Raw genomic sequence first — 19,254 nt, forward strand, 5'->3', positions numbered from 1 at the left:
TGAATTGAAGCGTTGCTCTTTGCCTCGAGCTGATGATTCATTCACTGTTGAGAGCTTGGCGAGAATTTTGGCTGACGCAGCGACTTGACGGAGCAAAGGGTCCGCCAAAGGATTTCGTGGTTATGTCAGCAGGAAGACGGACGTGTATGCGTACACTGCATACGAATGGAATATTGATATAGAGTAGTTAGGAAGGAATCGGAAACCACAAAAGAAGACGGACGGCTTAGATAATGTCCGCTCACGTGATGGAGCATCGAGACCCACCGTCCGGTCCTTCCGACATTCGACCGGGCAGCCCATGCCGCAGATTTTCCTCAGGCGGCCGTGTTGGGAATAGCGTCAGGGGCACTCTGCCAAATCCGAGGATGCCTCACTTGAATCAGCCCGAATCAGCTGGCATCACCCCCGTGCATCACGAACGCGAAACCGCAGGGCTTCGTCCCAAGTCCAGAACCCGGCGCCCATCATTGCTTAATACGGCCGACCCGAAGAACAATATGGGGGAAAAATAGATGAGACCAACCTTATGAGAATAGATGAGACCAACACGGCCCATCGTCTGAACTCTTTTGAACAGTCGACAGCCGCTGCCGCCGTCGCCGCTGCCGCCGCCCCCAGGACCAGGACCAGCCTGCCTACGGATACCTATCAATTCCCTCTAGCCTGTAGGCGTTGCGCGCTGCAATGCAAACATGATCCCACGAGGAATGGGGGCGCGTCTGGACGTGCGACCACTGACCAGAGACTGCCGCCCCTGCCCCCAATGCCCCCAATGCAATGGCCCAGCCATCTGCAAGACAAGACGCAAGACAACTGGCATCCAGACCTCAGTGGCCGTGCAGACACGAAGAGGGACAAACAGAGACCGTCTTGGGCCGGCCGCATCGCAATGACCCCGCCAACAAATCGCGCCGGCGCTGGCCGGCGAGTGGTGAGCAGACAACACCTCCCCAGAATCCGACGCGACAGGGTTTATGAGTCCGTGGGCTGGGCAGAATCACAACTCGGCGATTTTTCTCTTACAAGGTCAATCCATCCCCATCGTCTCGCGCAAACCCAAAAGGGGGACTTTTCTACCGATTCCACCGAATCGAGACGGCGAGAATGCAGAGGATTTCAAGGTTGGTCCGTAGGGTGATCAGGCCCGTCATTTATTGGCTACGCGGGCGGCTAAAGCCTTCGCCCACCACCTCCTGGATCCAATCAATGACCATCCCAATTTCCAGTGGCTGCGAATGATGAGAAAATAACCTTATGCACCCTCCAGGGATCATGCATGAGTCCAGCGCGACCGACCAACAGGACTGCCCTACCTGAGGTTGTTATCTTGACATTTACCCGTGCGAAAACACTCGTCTCGCCCTACCTTGCCCTCATCCTGTCGCCATGCCGGACGAACATGGCATAAAGGGGCCACCAGCTCGTCCAAAGTTGCATTAATGTTCCCAACCGTCCCCGCTGCGGCTGTCCTCCACGAATCCTCACTTATCTAGCCCAGACTCCCCTTCGTTTTTGTCTCCTAGTCTCTAGAACACGTTTCTCATTCCACGCCAGTCGTTACTCTGACAATTTCCCTTCTCTTCGCTGCCAGCCAAACAAACCAAGGTGCAATGTTGCCCACACTGAACCCCACAGCGCCGGCCTTCAGCCCTCCTGTGTCGATCCCCCAGCTCGCCTCCCCTTTCATCTCCACATCCGGTGCCGCCTCCGATTCCGACCCTGACTTGCTCGGCCTTGACCTCGATCTGGACCTAGACTCCGAACTCGATGGGCCTCTCTCTCCATCTTCCGAGGCCGGCAGAGTAGCTTCCGCACTCATCGGCGAGTCGCTCTTCAAGGCCGTGTTTGAAGCCCCGTCATCTCCGTATTCACCAGTCGTCGACGCCGACGACGACGATTACTTCACCCAACTCCCTTCATCTCCGCAAACCACGTCATCAACTCCAAGCTCCGGCCGTGACATCTGGAGCCCGACTTCGGCGTTCCGCTCGACTTCTGGAGTCAACTCTCCTTTCTCATCAGTTGCGTCGCTTGCCGACAAGGAGACATGGTGCGCAAGCGAGCTTCCAAGCTCTCCGGCGGAGGCAGAGATGGCATGGGGTGAGGACTGGGCTCACGACGACGATGTTTACCTCGGCCAAGGCAGTAGCCCGGAGCCGCTCAGCGCAATGCCTGCGCCTGCCGAAGCATCCTTGAAGGTCGCGCCCGCGGCGATGGCGTCTGGAGTCATGCTTACTCCCATTCAAATCCAACAGCTCCAAAAGCTGCAGCAGCTCCAGCAGATTCAACAACTTCAGCAGCAGCAATTGTGGCAGCAACAGATGCAATACCAAGTCCCGATGATGACTCCCGTCCTTCAGGCTCAGGCTCAATCTCAATTCATCCTGCCGTCCATGCAGTTCATCACGGTTCCTTCGGCACCAAGCACACCGAGCCCACCAAGAGTCGGGCTTGCTCCTCTCTGGCCCCTCCTCTCTGCGCTGCATCGCAATCTGGCGCGTAGCAGACCCGATCTCTATGGCGCAACCTACCTTGGACCTATGTCTTGAAGCGATGAGCGGTCGTCAAGGAGACAGCAGAGTCTCTAACATGGACACCACAAGGCCGCCGGTCCGGAGCATTCCGCTCGCGAAGCCGGTGTGCTGTGATGGAACGAGGGCGCCGCAGATGGTGAGGCCACCAGTCAGTATTGGCTACCACGAAAAACGGTGCGAGCACTACTTCTCAGTCACACACATGACCTGTGCAGCAGGCAGGCAGATGGGACGACAACGCCAGTGCCCTCCCGAGAACACAGGGTCTGCCCAGCAGCCAGGAGGATTTGAATCTCGCCGCACACCAATGGCCGGCCGATGGACAGCTGGAAGCGCATCAACGTAGCCCAAGAGGCCGAAAGAGACTGCGCCAGGCCGCATTGATAGATGCTGATATTCTTCATGATTGATTGTGGTGGGCAACGGGACATTGCTACCAGATAAATGGTCGCGAAGGGCGATGATGGCTCGCCGAGCAAGTCCCGCGATCAAACATGTGCCTTTGTGATAGGCTAGTACTACTTTTAGTGATACATAATCAACTTCTTTTCGACTAGCATATCGTTTTGATGTCGTGCAGAGCCTCATTGACGATCACTGCCTCAGTGAGCGTGTCCTGGCGAGGAAGTAGCCGATGGGCTTTGGCTGCACTTTCCTTGCACCTTGCATTTAATCCAACCAAGCCGCCTGCCACCATTTGTCCGATAATAATGGAAAGGAGGTACCTTCCTGCCTACTTCATCTAGCTAGGCAGTCCCAAGTGTCTCTTTTCACCGCCTTACTCAAAGCCTCCTCCTTCACCACCCACCCATCCATTCGCTCCGTCATTGGACAACTCACATCTCTCGAACGACGACCGCCATGAGCCCTCGCGAGACCTTCGCTTCGTACCCGCGCAAGGTATGCGAGAATCCGTCGCCAAAAATCTCCTCGTTGGGTATTTTCGGCTAATACTGCCAGTAGGCCATGACCGAGGCACCTCCTGCCCATGCGACCGGGATGATCGACACCTCGTCGGCGGCTGGCCTACAAGCACAGCCTGCTTCTGACCAAGATATCGAGTCGCGGGGTACTCATCACCACTTTCATCTTGCAGCAATCACTGTCGATGATCCACTACTGACCGACGCCGCAGACGTCGCAGGCCCTGCCCACCGCGATCGGCCCAACGAAGAGGAAAGCGCAAGCGCCAACCCGGCAACCACCATTTCCGTGGAATTCGACGACTCGACTGGAGGCACCGAGAGTTCCGTACATCTCACTCCCACCCCTACACGCAACATAGCAGATTCGAGGACTTCGCGGGAAGTTTCTCCTGGCAGAAGTATTTTCGACCGCCTCGGCCTCAACGCTACGCCAGGATCGCTTTTGGAAGACCCAAGTGGCGGTGATCCTATGCTGGAGAATAGCTCCAACGATGCGGTTAAGGGTCCCGTCTCTGTTTTCGCTGATACTCTTCTTGACTTCGGATTGGTTTGCGGTCGACGTATCGGACTACTTGAGGGGACCAAGATCCTCGTCGAGACGCGGATGATGGACCTTAGGGCTGAAATGGATAAGGCCTGGTCAAGCATCAGAGAGGGCCGGAACTGTGAGAGAGGTTTCGATGCTATTGAGTCTGACCTCAGGCTATTGGCAGAGGCGAAAAGTAACGTCGATGAGGCTGTGCAAGACGCCGAAAACGAGTTCCAAACCTATCGTTCGGCTTTCGTTGACAAAGTTCAAGCAGCGAGCAGACATTTGGCACATGTCTAGGTAGATATTTCACGAGTGGTGTCGTCATTTTGGTATTGGCCACTCGACCATGTCCGGGTTGCAGGACGCAGCCTTTGCTGGGAATATTGCCTGCGCGTACAAGAGGTTGAAGCAAAACACGTCTGTCAAAGTTGGCTTTTGGAGGAACGCGTCAAGAAGCCCTCAAGAATACAGCGGCGATACCGCCTTCAAGATCCGAAGTAATCCCCATGATAGTGAGAGTGTTCAACGTGCTTCTCTTTGGTTTTTCTGTCTGTCTGTTCGTCGGTCTGCCTTGATAGTCTCACCGGTTGACTCCTTGATCGTTTCCATTTTGGACACGCTCGGATCGGCAACATCGTCTAACGGCCTCCACTTTGTGTGTCGTTAAAACTTTGTTGCCGGGAAGCATTATCAAGACCAAGTGTCGTGATGTTTAAGTTGGAGAGATGGCTGACATGCGACGACGCCCCAGCAAGGTGAGGGGTCGGAGTTGCAGATAAAAAGGATCCTTGGACCTGGGCCAGTTGTTGTAGAAGGCAAGGTGTACTTCGGCTCTACCCAACTACCAAGGGCGGTTCGGGCCTAAGACGACATCCGACTTCACATACCTAAAGGCATCTACATGGACAGATGGTTTCCCTAAGGAAGGAATTCAAATTTTCTTGCAACAAGATTGAGGAGACCTCGCCTCACGCAGCTCGACGGGTAGCGATGAGACACGCTCACTTTCTAAGTTTCTAGAGAAGACATGCACGAGCGACCAATCGCCCAATGGCGGCTGACGACAGGCCCCTTTAACCATTACCGTCTTTCCGACATCGCTCGATGTCACCTGCAGATGTAGTAGTCGCCGAGTTGGAGGCTCTACGGAAAGGCCCAGCACATGACAGTACCCTCTTCGCAGTCGAATGACCCGCGCTTCACTCCAGCTCGACTTCTATGGAGCATTGGGTATGACGAAAGACCTCCAATCCCGTCGTTCGATATTTTCTCTGAGAGTTGTTCCAAAAACAGATGCATGGGACTTCTCGTGCTCGGGTCACGGCACCCAGCGAGCGGTGTGCCTTCTTCTTTTTCGCGACCTCGGTCAAAGAACATAAGCACGAAAGCGCGCGGTACATCTTGGCAATCTGAACGAAGGAAAATTTACGGATGCCGCAGTACCTCCAGGCCGTCTGGCAGCATTACCAATGTGGACGTTGTGGGTGATCTACTCGATCGGTGCAATGTCGGTCTTCTTACGGTTCTCAAAGTCCGGCGTCATGTGGAGTCCGCCCATGCTACCGAGCGCCGACAAGTGCTGACGTCGACATCGTGCAAGCGCATCATTGTCAGCAGGAGACGATATGGACTGAAAAATAGTCGTTTATATAGAGTCGTTCGTCTCAAGACCTCATTGGGTCATTGCGAAAGCTACCAAACTCTGTAACTAAACTTTCTACAATAGTCCCCTGTCATATGCCACGGAAATGACTTTGACTTTCGTTCCCCTGCTTGCCGCCACATCGGCAGTCTATATACTGATCAAACTCTACCAGGTTTGCCTTGGAGAATCCCAAACTTGATATCTTTCTTCTGACCTTCCTCAGATTTTCACCAACCCCCTTAACGCAATCCCCGGTCCTTGGTACGCGAAATTCACCGGCTTGCCTGGCACTATCGCGACCCTCAAGCGGCAGCAAGTTCAGTATTACCACCGCCTGCACCAACAATATGGCCCCTTTGTACGTGCATCACCAGGCCAGGTCTTTGTATCAGACGTGAAGGCCTTCAAGACCATCCACAAGGTCGGAAGCCAGTTTACGAAAGCCGAATACTACCACTACTTCGGGCCAACCGAGGCTGGCAGCCCTCCGTACGGCTTGTTCCAAATGACCGACCAGCATGCCCACTCTCAGAGACGCAAGCTCCTGGGTAGGGGTTTCACATCCTCCTCGCTGCGTGCAGATTGGGAAGACATGGTGCGTGAGAAGGTCACAATGGCCCTCGAGGGCATGACCATCGACGCAAAGATTGGCAACGGTGAAGTAGATATGCGCAAGTGGTGGATTCTCATGGCATGCGATGTTGTCTCGAAGCTCATGTTTGGAGAGTCTTTTGACGCTTTGAAGGCCGGAAAGGTAGGACATCGCCGATCCTCTCAACCGGGCTTCAGTCTGACGATTTTGTGTAGGAAGACCCATGGTTCGAGGAGGTCAACTTCGCCAACACCGCGGCCTTCACCGCATTGTCTTTTCCATGGCTTTATGCGGTCACCAAGCGTCTTCCTTTCATTGGAAGTCTGAGAATGTTCAGCTCCTACAAGGTACTGCTCGACAAGGGCCGTATTGCCGTCAAGAACAGCAAGCAAGCAGCGGCGTCGCAGGCCTCGAATCTCTTCTCCAAAGTTCTCTTCCAAGCAGAGAAGGACGAAGGTTCTCTCACAGATATGGACATCTGCGTCGAAGCTGCAGCCTTCATGATCGCCGGTACCGATACCACTTCTAACACCTTGACGTACGGTATTTGGGCTGTCTTGTTGCGCCCGGAGGTGCAGACTTCTTTGGAGAATGAAGTTCTTGGGCTTAGTGACGATTTCACCGATGCGGAATTGGAGAGGCTTCCCGTACTTCACGCTGTGATAGAAGAGACTTTGCGACTCTATGGTGCCGCGCCTACTCCACTTCCGCGTGTCGTTCCTACGGGAGGCATCCAGCTTGGCGGCTACCATCTCCCCGCTGGAACCGATGTTGCAACCCAATCGTGGACTTTGCATCGAGACCCGGAGAACTTCAGCGATCCAGAAAGGTAGGAGTTGGTCTCTGCCGGCATGATTTCAAGCATTAACACGATTCCAGCTTTGATTACTCTCGATGGATGCCTGACGGGGAGAGCACCAACTCGGAGACCGCCAAGGCCGCGTTCACGCCGTTCGGGGCAGGGTCTCGAGTGTGCATTGGTAGGCACTTGGCAGAAATGGAGCTTCGCTATGGAATCACCATGTTCTTCCGCAAGTTCCAAGGCGCCAGGCTTTCGCCGGCGACAACGCCCGAGAGCATGGAGATGGATAACTTGGTCCTGATTGAGCCGCGGGGCAAGACGTGCAAGGTTACTTTCTCGCATAAGCGATAGTACGCAGGTGCATTTCCGGCAGCAGAGACCCGTTCTGACGAAGGAGAGGTTGCAACTCGTGTCTCACCAGTTTGGTTCGATGGATCCCCAAGTGCTCAAGTGCCACATGTGATTAGACAGGTCGCGCTGATTAATACATACATATGCACGAGTGAAAGATTGAAAAGAATTAGTCTAGAGATTGAAATCCTCTGATCACCTGCATGTCTCGCGTCTTGCCGCAGGGCCGAAGATCGAGGTGTGTGCACCATCGCGGGGTCCGCACGACACCATGCGCCCCATCAAGTGTGTGTTTCTCGCCAAGTAGCCGCCACCTCTTCACAAGGCCCGTCAAAATCAGCCCAGTCAAGTTTGCTCCATTTCTCGGGGTTCTCAGAGGCCTGGACGAAGTGATTGATTGCCAAGACGGCCTGCGAAGCCCACTTCTCGGGGCTCACACGTCCTACACCCGTCGCCAGCGGAGTCATGAGCACGCTGCGAATCTCCTCGCCCTCGGCGGCCTTGCCTGCGCGGACGTCGCGGTTATGGCTGTCAATGGCGCAAAGCAAGCTCCACACACATTCGTACACGATTTCCCGGTCCCAGGTGACGTTCGTGGGCGTTCGCATCGTGGGGCAGAGCGCGACGCGACGAGTGCCCCAGACGTTGCGAGAGCGGGCGCGGAACTCGTCGGGGATGCGGACCAGCGTGCATGTGCCGGGGGGCGCGAAGCCGCGCCATTGTTCATAAAGCTGTCGCTGGGCGACGTGCGTCAGGGCGAGGTAGTCGTCGCGGGGCGACAGGGCGCGAGAGATGGCATCGTCGAATGCGCCGTCGAGGCGGCCGTACGAATTGGCAGGGGATACGATGGTGTCGAATTGAACATCTTCTGATAGATAAATGAGAGGGCACTCGTGAACTTGGACGGAAACCGACTCATGCAGCTCCCAAATCTTGCGTGCTTTGGCGAACGCGACGGCGAACTGCTTTTCCATGCAGAGAAGCTGGATCTGAGGGACGTGGGAGATCTTTGTAGTCGTCATCGTGAATTGAGAAGAGTTGAAGAGAAGGTCCATTCAGTGACAGTAGCTCCTTGACTGGCTACTTCTCATCAATGTTAGCTACCAATATTCGGTTCTCACAGAGGCCAATTCAGACGGCTGCCTAGTCACACCGTGGCTGCCTGCCAATGGCTTGGATTGTCAGCAGCCTTCAGTGGTCATAACAGCACGCAAAGTACAGGCCGAAAGCGCATCTGTCCAAATGCATTTACTACCAGGGAAGCAAACGTTTTGGAATTGTGGGAGACGCGTCGTGTGAAATTCGAACAAAGAAGAATAAAAGAAGACAAACATTGAAGGCAGAAAGTGGATGATTGCGAAAGACAAAAACATTCCGAAACCGAGAATCGAACTCGGGGCTATGCCTAACCTCTCATCGGAGTTGAGAGGGCATCATGTTGGCCACTACACCATATCGGATGTGGATACCGGAGCGGATGGTAGCCCAACCCAAGACCCGCAGCGTGGGCGGTCGGCTGGCCACGAACTCCTCCTGAACGCAATAGTAGCAGCACGCTGGGTGAACATCAGGTAGGTGACGCGAAGCGAAACGGGTATTTCAAAGACAATTAGGCTTTCTTACCCGATCACGAATATGGGCTTCTGAGGCGCGAAGGACGAACGTGACGCAACTTGCGAGCCTGAGGCGTGGGCTTCTAGGAAGGTCATAGTTGTGTCGAGGCAGGAATCATGGGCGTGGAGTGAGGTAGGTATAGAGCCAGGAAAACCGGTGACAATTTCATTCATGCACCATCATAAATCTTTCGGGGATATTACTTGGGATCTCCAGGGCGCTGAAAAGACATGCATAGAATGGCTCGTTGAGTTATTCTCCTGGAGGTCCATCACGTCAGGAAGCCACCTCGACCTCAGAAATTGACGAAATCGCCGAAGCTTTACCGCCGTGACCATTACTAATCCCCAGCGGCTCCCGCCGGGATGAACGGCTTTTGCCTTTGATGCCGCCTCTCACGTTCATCCCATCAAGTCTATCAATCGAATTATCGCAATGGCTCACCACCCGTCTTTTACTCTTGCCGGCCTCTGTGAGTAATGATCTCCCCGATTGACAATAGTGCATATGCCTAACATGGTTTTCAGTGGCCGTCGGCGGCACTGCCGGCTTCCTGAAGACGCAGTCCAAGCCGTCGCTCATCGCGGGTCTTGGACTTGGAGCCGCCTACGCGTACTCTGGTAAGTCGCGGAGTGTTCCCCGTCACAGCTGGTGAGCAAGAAATAATGGTCGGTCAGGCTACCTCCTCAAGGAGAACAAGGACTACGGCGCGGAACTCGCTCTCGGAAACAGCATCGTCCTGCTTGGCGCCGGCGCCTCCAGGGCCATCAAGACTGGAGGGAAAGCACCCATACCACTGGCCCTCACATTTGCCGGTGCGGCGGCGACTTTCTACTATCAGAAGAAGTACCGGGAGTTCAGGTTCGGGGTTTAAATCACAAGGATTGTTCTGTATGAGTATGTGTAGGTGAAGGTTTTCACGAGGATGCACATGAAGAATCTCCCCTCGCAAGTCTTCCCAGTCATACTGTGCATCGGTTTCGCCCCAGCATTCGTTTCAAGCATAGAGCCGAGATCTTCTACCAGATCTCTTGCGGCTACAACAGCACTGGCGTAGGCTGAGAGGCCACCCGACTACCTTGGCTGAAGGTCACAAGTGGACACGACGAATATGCGAGGCTGGCCTGTAGGGAAGCGTCGGCTGCAAACAAGATGCTATCCACGCAATAGTTCAAGCGACTCGGACAAGTCGGTTCCCAAGCCAGCGAAATCGCACGTGGCTCCAACGCGACGCAGGACTTCGGCTTCAATTGCTTATCTGTCATTTCGTCGGAAGTCGATTCGCGCTCGGTGTTCCAAAAAAGCCGCTCGAAGTGCATATCAACAATCAAGACTCCGGTCGTGGGCTGGTCGTTTCAGTGGGGATTCGGGGTGCATTCGACGAGCGCACGACGGTCAAGCCGTTTCGAAGAGGAGCGGAGGTCGGGGTACATCGGACATGTTGATTGTTTTTGCATTGGTTGGCTGCAAAGAGGCCGGCGCCGAAAAAAGGTGCGAGGACCGAGGGGTCGAAAGATACAAGATCGGCAGGGCGGCAGCGAGAGGGAGAGGGTGCAGACAGAGGTGGACGCCTGGAACACTCACCGGACACAGGAAAACCCGAGAATCCCACGGAGGAACATCGGCAAAGCACAAGACGCCCAGGGCTGACGGCGCTAGTCCCTTTCAGGCGACTTGCAATGCCAGGCCGCTGTGGATCCATCGGCGCCGATACCCGGAATCATCGGACGGGATTGCACTTTCCAAGAGAGTGCAGTGTGAACATGACCAGCATGTGTTCCCTTCTCCTAGTCTTCTCGAGAAAAATTCTAGCTATTCTTTTCGTATCAATACCATGATGAATTGGACCAAGATGGCAGCTTCAGAAGGGAAGACCGGGCAATGGAGGGCCTCTAGGAAAGAGATCTCGGGAAGTCCAGACTGGTCCTGCCCAAAGACGGACATTCCTTCTGCAGTTTACCTAAGGTAGGTAAGTTAAGGAAGGTAACGACTTAGGTGCTTTCTTCCCACGACATGACAGCCTCTGAGGTGACCTGCACTGTACCGGCAGGAACGAGACGAGAGCCTTCCTCCTCAGTGCCAGCAGGAACTACTGCAAGATGCAACTGCCTTGGATCCTGCCCCCAGGGGTCCTTCCATTTCCACATGACTATCCCATACCTTATGTGAGCTTTTTATTTCTTCGACGACGTGGTAAATCTCAACTTCCACTGCGCATCCCCCTTCCGAGACCCCGCATCCGCAACCTGGCCCATGCCGCACACCGTGGGATCTCGACCACGAGTTGGAGTCAACGAGAATGAAGTGGGATACCCCCTCAAAGGTCCGTGGCAACGGCGATTTGGCGCTTCCCACACCAGAGTCTTTGTCGACGCCCAAATCCCAGCTGAGAGAGCCTTCCAATGATGACACCAATGGTTCTCAAGCAGGTATGCCTTGTTTCTTGTCTTCGTACGACGCCTTTCCGTGAATGCTGACAACGGTGATGCCGCACCAGACGATTTAACCTACTACGCCTTCCAAAGCATCCGCAGCCACCGAAAAGTCGACACTCTCGATGGCACCGACGCCTTTGAGATGCTCGTTCAATGGGAAGATAACTCGACAACATGGGAGTCTGAGGAGTGCCTCCATCAAGACGCCAAGTCTGCTGTCTTTGAGTACTGGGCTTCCCAAGGCGGTAGGCACCTCTTCATGAATAACGATGGGATATGGTTGGTGCACGAGATCATGGACTTCAGGGCTTCGCGAGCTGGTGATGATCGATATTTGGTCGAGTGGGTGGGACATCCGAAGCACACATGGGAGCCAGCGAGCCTACTTCCGGCCCATCTAATTCACGAATATTGGGCTCGGCGGGAGGAACAGTCCGGAAAGCGACCTACAAGAGTGAGGCGTGACGCAAGGCTGTCGCTCCTGCGAGGCAAGTTGAACAGCGAGACTTCCCGAATCGAAAAGCAACAGGCAGACGAGGACAACGACTGGATGCCAAAAATTCCCAACTATGTTCAGGATTAACAGCTTTAGGGGTGCTAGGGAACTTATCTTACTACAGGGATCCTAATTTCTACAAGTGCCGATAAGGGCCAGATCGCGCATCGTCTCTTTGCGCAGACGCACATCTTCAGATGGGAGACTGCGGGAGAACCATGGAGCGGAATGCGATTTTCGCTGTCGCCGCCAGGTTCAGAGCAGATGGAACTTTTCTAGTCAACAGCGTCTATACGAGGTGGTTTCCACTTGCTTTCGAAATATAAATACATGAACCGCATTGCATTGACTTGATCCCAGCTTGTTATTTTCTTCTCCTGTGATATTGGCCGCGCCTCTTATCATGACAAGGAGTGAAGGATCACCGATATGATTAGGGGTCATTGTAGAATCTAATATCTAAATTTGTCTAGAAATCTATGTCTAGAAAACAAATCTGCTAGCCAGACACACCGCCAAATTTTGTACTGAGAATCGGCCAATACAAGGCTCCAACCACAAACTCCCTCTACCGACGCTCATATTCCCACAATTTCACCCTCAGCACTAGTAGGGCTTTTGACCAACGCTTCATCAAGTTAGTGGGACATCCCAAGGCAAATGAATGGCGGGGACTTACATGTTGCCAGCTGGTGAGTAGCGAGCGACCACATAGGTCTTACCCGAGGCAGACTGCGCAGTAGCCATTCCAACCTTGGTGGTAGTCTTCCAGACACATTGAGCTGGAAACTGTCAGCAAGTTGCTCTTCGTTGAGATGACAGCTGCTCTTGGACGATGTAACTTACTGTAGTGACCATAGTCTGAGAACTGCTTTCCGTTCGAGCTAGCCAGAGGGATAGCCTGCCCGGTGTAGTATTGCTTCTCGTTGAGCCACCAGGTGGTAGCAGCAGCATACGGGAGGCTGCCGCTGCCATACTGGTAGTAGAGGTTCTCGCCTTCATTTCCTCTGTTCGCGTCGTGCTGTAGCTTGTCGATGCTCGCGAGGGTCTTAGCGTATACTTGAGCGTCGTTGGCAAGACCGGCGTCCCAGGTCAAAGGTGAACATCCAACAAGCTTTCGCGCCTCATTGTGAAGGTTTACGGCATTCTGCTGGTCGGTGGTAATGCCCGGAATCGATGTAGGCGAGGTTATAGAGGTAGCGGAAGCAGTTCTGCTGCTGGACGATCTAGTGCTGGATGTTCTGCTGATGGTCGAGTTGGCCAATCCCGTTGAGCTGGTCAATTTGACCGTGGTTGTGAGGATGGAAGTTGACCGGATGATCGTGGTCTTGTCAAAGATGGCGGGAGTGCCGGCTGCCGGGAGCAGACTCTGGACATCAACAAGAACAGGGGCTTGCGCCGTGACGCTGGTAGCAAGCAGAGCCGCTGAGAGAGTTGCACTGGTCGAGAAACGCATGATGGGCAGAATTATCTAATCTCCGGGATTCGAAAGTCGGGTAAATGTCGAAAAGAAATAAAAGAATAAGAAAATGGTCCCTGCCAGATGCAAAGTTGAAGGATACCCGTAAAATAACTGGGAAGATGGACACGATGTGTTAAGGGAGAGTAGCAAAGGTGGGCTGGAGAACTGAAGAGAATCCATTGAACCTGGATGTTCCAGCTGTCATATATATCATTCCATGTTTCTCAAGTGGCCTTCGAGTTCTCCAGGAAAGGCCGGTATTTTTGCCGTTTTCGTCCCCATCTCATTCGAGACCATTGGCCATTCTTTGACGCTCAAGCCACGACATCAGGTAATTAAACAGTAAGACAGAGTGTCTCGCTTTGGTGCGGCAGGACGGCAGTCAAGCCGCCTCAGCCTCACCCCATCTAGCCCACGAGCCCTTTGTTGAATATGCGAAATACCTTTCGTCGCTTTTGGAAGACCTGAGGGATTTTGTCCCTCAGGCATGGCCCAGAACTACGCAGTAAAACCACGCAACCGCAGTGTTTGCAGCCATTGGTGATCAAGATGCTGCAAGCCCAGACAGCTTCAGCGCGCCTCCGTCGGAAGAGTTCAATTACCCCTGATCGCCCAGACACGCGCATTCCAGCGGTTCTTATCGCCCGTCAGTGGCGGCAGAGTCAGCACAGCATCATATGGCCCGGGCAGTTTCAAAAGAGAGGTGTCTGTGATTTCATTGGCATGTAAGGGGCGTAGAAATGCAATGCTGTTTCCCCGTCATTTCCCCCTCTCTTGGCAATAAGCTCTTGAACATCAATAACCTTATTTGCCAAGTACGAAGTCGGCGATGATAATTTGTGCAACGCCAGCTCCACCGTGATCCGCCTCTCGTTTTGATCGGCATCTGCTGGTCCTTCCTAGCTCAGGGAAGCTTTCCGGCTTTAGTGCGATGTCGACGCGTCAAACCTTTGGCGGCGTTATTCGCACTTGGCGATCTTCAGCGACGTGTATTCTGCCGACTGGTGATAACGCTAACCTTTAATAATTGTTGACAGCTGATGGCGCGAAGGAATGCACGCCGAGCTGCGAAGGAGCAGAACATGCCAACCCCATCCCACGAGCGTTTCCCAGACGGATTGTGTTGCGTTTCGGGAGCGGCGCCAAGCTAAGCGCCCGGCAACACCGCAATCCCGACCGCCCACGATGATGGAATAGCATTTACTCGAGTTTGGCCGTCGGCACAGCAGTTTTTCCCAAATTGTCTTGTCAAGTCTCCAACCAGTCAGCACCAATGCATGTGCAACGTGCTGTCCACGCTAGTGCTCCGCGTCTCAGCTGTGGAACATATAAAAACTCGTGCAACACACGTCATCGATATGATCCTGTAGCGATTCCGACGCTCACAAGAGAAAAATCCGGACCTTTCAACTGCAACTCATAGTTGCTGCTGCGAGATTGACCGACAAACTTCATGATCATGGATATGAGATGTCAAGTCTGTCGACTTTCAGGGTCCAGTGGTGGCAGAATCTAGCTGCTATTCCAGGAACATGGACGAGCTAGGTTGTACCGATCCAAGCCTCACGTTGAGTTCTAAGCCGCGGGACCATCCGTAGCTCCTCATAGTCCGAGTGGCTAACAGGCCAAATCCTCGTTGAAGCGTACTACGGAGACGCTAGAAACAGCCTCTGCTGACGCGGCTGCGGCCTTAGAGAAAACCTTTTTGTCCATTGTGTAACTTCTTTTGACCCTCTCCGAACATCAAAAGCTCTCACCTGGACAATGGCTTCAGAAAGCTTGCGTCGTTCGCCACGTCAGCTCATGTCTATGGAAAAGCGCCGGCCGATTGAGTGCGTGTTGTCAAACTGTTCGACGTAGGACGTTGCAGTCAGTGGCTCTTCTTCACTTCCGGCTTCAGACATCAAGTGCTGATCCAATACCCAAGTGTAGATCTTATTCGATGCGAATAGACACGGATGTGCGTCAGGTTTGGACAAGTGCTCATTAAACCCTTTTGTCAACGGTTTTTCATTTGTGAATCGGTGGGTGGAAGAGTAAGCAGCCAGCGACTGTGCTGGTCGGTGGTCTCGCCGGTCCTCGTCTCAACTCAGCGGATGCCGAGTCACAAGAAGCAGTTCCCAGCAGCGAGTCCAATCGGGGGCTCCGTCACGGCGCATACTACAATCGAAGCATAGAAACCAGCCAATTGGGGGTCCAGTCTAGGCTTTCCTCTTCGGGACATTGCCGGGCAAAAGTCTTCCACTTTCGGTGCAGACGCCGGAAGTGGGGGGTTGCCAGCCGAGACACTTTTAGATCAAGGTAACCCTGAAATGCGAACCGGCCGTTATACATCGCCAGGAAGAACCTTTAGTTGAAGTACGGAAGTTTTTTCTAGCGGGGAGACCTCATTTGCATACATGGATGAACGTTTGCCAGTCGCTGGAGTAAGACTTTCATACATAAACCCACGGCAGTCAAAAATCAGGGTGCATTGGCAGGATGAGGTCAACGGCCAAGCAGCGTTCAGCTGAGAAGCCGAAGCCCACTGAGATCCAGTCTAAACCGGCTAGACTGTATTCTTCAGCTGCCAGTGGAGCAAGGTGTACCAAGACATTTCTTACCCCTCGATGTTGCCGAGCGCAATGGGTCTAGACCACATTCTTTGTTCTCCGGCGATTCTTGATATCACTCCGGATGCGGAGATCACGTCCCGTAACACAGCTCATAACCCTTTCTCGGGCCGGAAAACAAAATGATCATCCGGCAATCGTCATCGGCTCAATCAAAACAGTCCGAAACAGTAGCATTAATCTCATCAGGAGATTCTTGGCTAAGAAATTTACGTCAGAACATGTCGTCATGCAGCTCAACATCGTGAGGACCAAGAAGGTTGTGACATCCTCAAAAAATAACAGCGATGATCAGTATGAGGCTTGAACTCATGACCTTGGCATTACTCAACATGTTAGATGACATATTAGTACCACGCTCTGACCAACTGAGCTAACCGACCAGGTTGATACCCGCTTGAGTGAATGTCGATGCTCCACGACTTTCACTCGAGCCTTGAGATTGCACCTGCTTCCATGCATCAGTCATTGAACTCCTAATGATGCTCTCATGATCACAACTGATTCTGGAACCCTTTGGAGGCCAAAACTGCGTACCAGCAGGGGGTGGTCAGTTATTAAGAAAAGAGAAAGAGAAAAGGGAGCAGCTTCACTAAATTGGTCGCCTGGCTGAGGCTATCAACTGCTAATAGAAAAGATATTAACGTATGTCGATTGAAAATGAAGGTAATAAAACCAATCATTCAATGATTTATATCAATAATCACGCTAGGCTCAACTTGAAGGCGCAAAGGCGGCGGCTGCAACCCATATAATGACTGTAAATTGAGCGATAATACTCCGATATAAATTACTATTCTATGTATGGCGCTCGTCTTGTAACGTCGACCGGAACAAGCCGACTAAATGCATGTGTGCCGAAGGGCAGGGTCCTATGCCGTGGCTCTAATACTACTTTTGACGCGGCTGTACGATCCGTAACATGTACATCAAAGTCCCGCAGTAAGGACCAGACCGAGACCAAAATGGTGTTTTTAGCTAAAGCTTCACCCGGGCATCTCCACGCGCCGCCTCCGAAAGGAAACCAATGCCCTCGAAGGCCACTTGTGCTTAGTGTTGCTGTTGAGTCATCTGTTGTCGTCTTCGTGTCCGAGATAATGGGGAATTGATCAGCAAGTGGGTAATTGTCTGCTTTACGGAGAGGTCCGCTTCCGGGGTCATCTGGATAATTCAGAAACCGCTCAGCCCAGAAAGTGTCAACAGGATGCTTCGGGACACCGTCAACGACAGCTCCTTCGTTCCAAAATGTTGTATCAAGGCCACCAAGCCAGCTTGCTGTCATTGTAACAGTACCAGCTTGGTGTGAACCGAATCCAGTCTGAGGAGATGTACGGCCTGTAGCGCCAGCAACGTGAAGTCTGAGTGTCTCCCGATAGACGGAGTTGAGGAGCGTAGCGCTCCCCAGACTGGGAAGATCCAGATGAGCTAGATGGGCCATTGAAAGTTCATGACGCATACGATACGTGAGCGACTCGTCCGAAAGCGTGTGCAGAATCATCCATGCTGCCGCTGGTATTGTGTTTGCGGTTGTTCTGTGAGTCCGGTAAGCAGGTGAACGGAAGCCAGGACCAAGTCTATGGAACAAACTTACACAAACAGGTAACCCAGGAGAGCTGAAGCAATTCCGTCATCCGAAAATCCAAGCTTTTCGTGTCGTTGTACCATTCTTCGGATATAGAGAGTCCCCCAGACTGGTTCATACTCCTCACAGTCGAGATAACCTTCGTCTGAAGAATCATGCTTAGCCTTGCATTGAATGCGCCACGCGTGGAGATTTTGAAGCATCTTGTCTCTCTTCTGATACTTTTTCGGAAACAGCCACCTTGGGAGTTGGCGGGAGATGACGGGAAACGCAGCATAAAAATCCCAGAAATCTTGACAGAATGAGGGACAAATCTTGAAAATCATCTCCCCGTAAAGAGCTTCCACTTCGGCTTTGAAGATGGAGTCCCTGATGAAGGTGTAGAGATCCGGGATATGGGTAGTTGGAGCATCGAGTAGTTGTCCTTGGAGTTCGTTGCAGAAATTGTTCTCGAATCTTTTCATGATGGCCTTCAGACTATCGCCGTTGAGAAATGAAGTGAAATCTCTTCGCTGATGTTCAATGATTCTTCGCGATGGGTCTACATGATTGGTTCGGTGGCCTTCGCTGTCGTGAAGCTCGAACCTGGTGACATGACCGTGGTCGAATACAGCATGGTCCTTGGCCGTCAACCCGAAGAAAACAGTCAAAGCGTCAAATAATCCAGGAACAGGAACATATTCCTTCGATTGTCGGAACAATGCTCGTGTGCCCTCTCCAGGCAGAGCTATGCTTAGATTTCTACCAGGCAGAGACACAGGGAAAACCTGGCGACACCCGTCTCTGCGGAAGTAATCAGAAAGATAGATTTAATCAAAGCGTTGAGAGATAAACGTACTGGAGCCGACGGAGGAAGCTTTCCGTAGCAAAAGCCAATGCCAGTGGATCCGTAATGAAGGAAAGACTCGTAGGGAACTTGATGATATTCCGTTCACCTCCACCCTTCACCCGCAGGTGTTTTCGGTTGAGCGAGGAATACAAGAGGTATGTGAAGACTAATGGAATGGCAAGTACCAGACCGTGACCGAGGAAGCGTCCCAGTAATTGGGTAGCAACATGGCCAAGAGCAGGGCTGACTGTAACCAGCGAGGCAATGTATTGAGAAAGCATGTTACTGTTGATGAAAGGTTGGATTGTTCGGTTGACGACGAGAAAGACCCAACCTGCCAGGCATTTCACACGAAGGAGCCGTAACACAGTGTCTCTGTAATCCTTTTAAATATGCAATGCACGGCAGACCGCCAAGCCGTTCCGAAATAAGAAGCAACAGGGCAAACACGGCCTCTTCCTACCCATCCTGATAATCTGACTTTCATTTGCGTTTGCTGTGATTGGGGGCCCGAAAGCAACTCGAAGCCAAACGCACATGCCACTCGGATGCAGATGGCGCTGGCATGCCTGTCCGTGTAATTGGGCTGCCAAGTCTCTTTGTACCTTGGAAAAGACATCACCATGCATTGGGCCAACCAATACCCATGACTCGACCGGAGCTACACCCCGAATTAGGATATATGTCGTCCACAAACAGTGGCTTATCCCTCAACCCCCCCAACGTGAGATTCTCGTCGGCTGGGATCGAGACAATGACAACAACCCATGGTGTTGATTGTGTGAGTGCCTTGAGGTCCAACAGCATGGAACCGAGAGTGAAGGACAATTTCATTAGCC

General features: G+C 52.8%; 7 protein-coding genes and 2 non-coding genes across 9 annotated transcripts; 5 read left to right on the forward strand and 4 right to left on the reverse strand.

Moving 5' to 3' along the window:
- Positions 1–1,613: 1,613 nt before the first annotated feature.
- COL26b_006009 (uncharacterized protein) lies at positions 1,614–2,552 on the forward strand (the record flags this gene model as incomplete). The annotated part of the gene is made up of 1 exon (XM_053178839.1): positions 1,614–2,552. One exon carries the CDS (start codon positions 1,614–1,616, stop codon positions 2,550–2,552), a length of 939 nt encoding a protein of 312 aa, XP_053037146.1.
- A 951-nt stretch (positions 2,553–3,503) lies between these two features.
- Positions 3,504–4,292, forward strand: COL26b_006010 (uncharacterized protein; the record flags this gene model as incomplete). Its single annotated transcript, XM_053178840.1, has 1 exon — positions 3,504–4,292. The coding sequence occupies one exon, from the start codon at positions 3,504–3,506 to the stop codon at positions 4,290–4,292; it is 789 nt and encodes a 262-aa protein (XP_053037147.1).
- A 1,451-nt stretch (positions 4,293–5,743) lies between these two features.
- Positions 5,744–7,385, forward strand: COL26b_006011 (uncharacterized protein; the record flags this gene model as incomplete). The annotated part of the gene is made up of 4 exons (XM_053178841.1): positions 5,744–5,812; positions 5,864–6,394; positions 6,448–7,061; positions 7,112–7,385. 4 exons carry the CDS (start codon positions 5,744–5,746, stop codon positions 7,383–7,385), a joined length of 1,488 nt encoding a protein of 495 aa, XP_053037148.1.
- A 281-nt stretch (positions 7,386–7,666) lies between these two features.
- On the reverse strand, positions 7,667–8,407 carry COL26b_006012 (uncharacterized protein; the record flags this gene model as incomplete). Its single annotated transcript, XM_053178842.1, has 1 exon — positions 7,667–8,407. One exon carries the CDS (start codon positions 8,405–8,407, stop codon positions 7,667–7,669), a length of 741 nt encoding a protein of 246 aa, XP_053037149.1.
- Positions 8,408–8,757: 350 nt separating this feature from the next.
- On the reverse strand, positions 8,758–8,845 carry COL26b_006013. Its single transcript has one exon. It is a non-coding gene; the product is annotated as a tRNA-Glu (tRNA).
- Positions 8,846–9,434: 589 nt separating this feature from the next.
- Positions 9,435–9,873, forward strand: COL26b_006014 (uncharacterized protein; the record flags this gene model as incomplete). Its single annotated transcript, XM_053178843.1, has 3 exons — positions 9,435–9,471; positions 9,527–9,619; positions 9,677–9,873. The coding sequence occupies 3 exons, from the start codon at positions 9,435–9,437 to the stop codon at positions 9,871–9,873; spliced, it is 327 nt and encodes a 108-aa protein (XP_053037150.1).
- Positions 9,874–11,298: 1,425 nt separating this feature from the next.
- On the forward strand, positions 11,299–12,017 carry COL26b_006015 (uncharacterized protein; the record flags this gene model as incomplete). Its single annotated transcript, XM_053178844.1, has 2 exons — positions 11,299–11,428; positions 11,497–12,017. 2 exons carry the CDS (start codon positions 11,299–11,301, stop codon positions 12,015–12,017), a joined length of 651 nt encoding a protein of 216 aa, XP_053037151.1.
- Positions 12,018–12,605: 588 nt separating this feature from the next.
- COL26b_006016 (uncharacterized protein) lies at positions 12,606–13,386 on the reverse strand (the record flags this gene model as incomplete). Its single annotated transcript, XM_053178845.1, has 2 exons — positions 12,606–12,712; positions 12,777–13,386. 2 exons carry the CDS (start codon positions 13,384–13,386, stop codon positions 12,606–12,608), a joined length of 717 nt encoding a protein of 238 aa, XP_053037152.1.
- A 2,906-nt stretch (positions 13,387–16,292) lies between these two features.
- Positions 16,293–16,387, reverse strand: COL26b_006017. Its single transcript has one exon. It is a non-coding gene; the product is annotated as a tRNA-Ile (tRNA).
- Positions 16,388–19,254: the final 2,867 nt, after the last annotated feature.

The sequence above is a fragment of the Colletotrichum chrysophilum genome (genome assembly GCF_026319265.1).
Source record: "Colletotrichum chrysophilum strain AFK26 chromosome Unknown scaffold_43, whole genome shotgun sequence".
Lineage (NCBI taxonomy): Eukaryota > Fungi > Ascomycota > Sordariomycetes > Glomerellales > Glomerellaceae > Colletotrichum > Colletotrichum chrysophilum.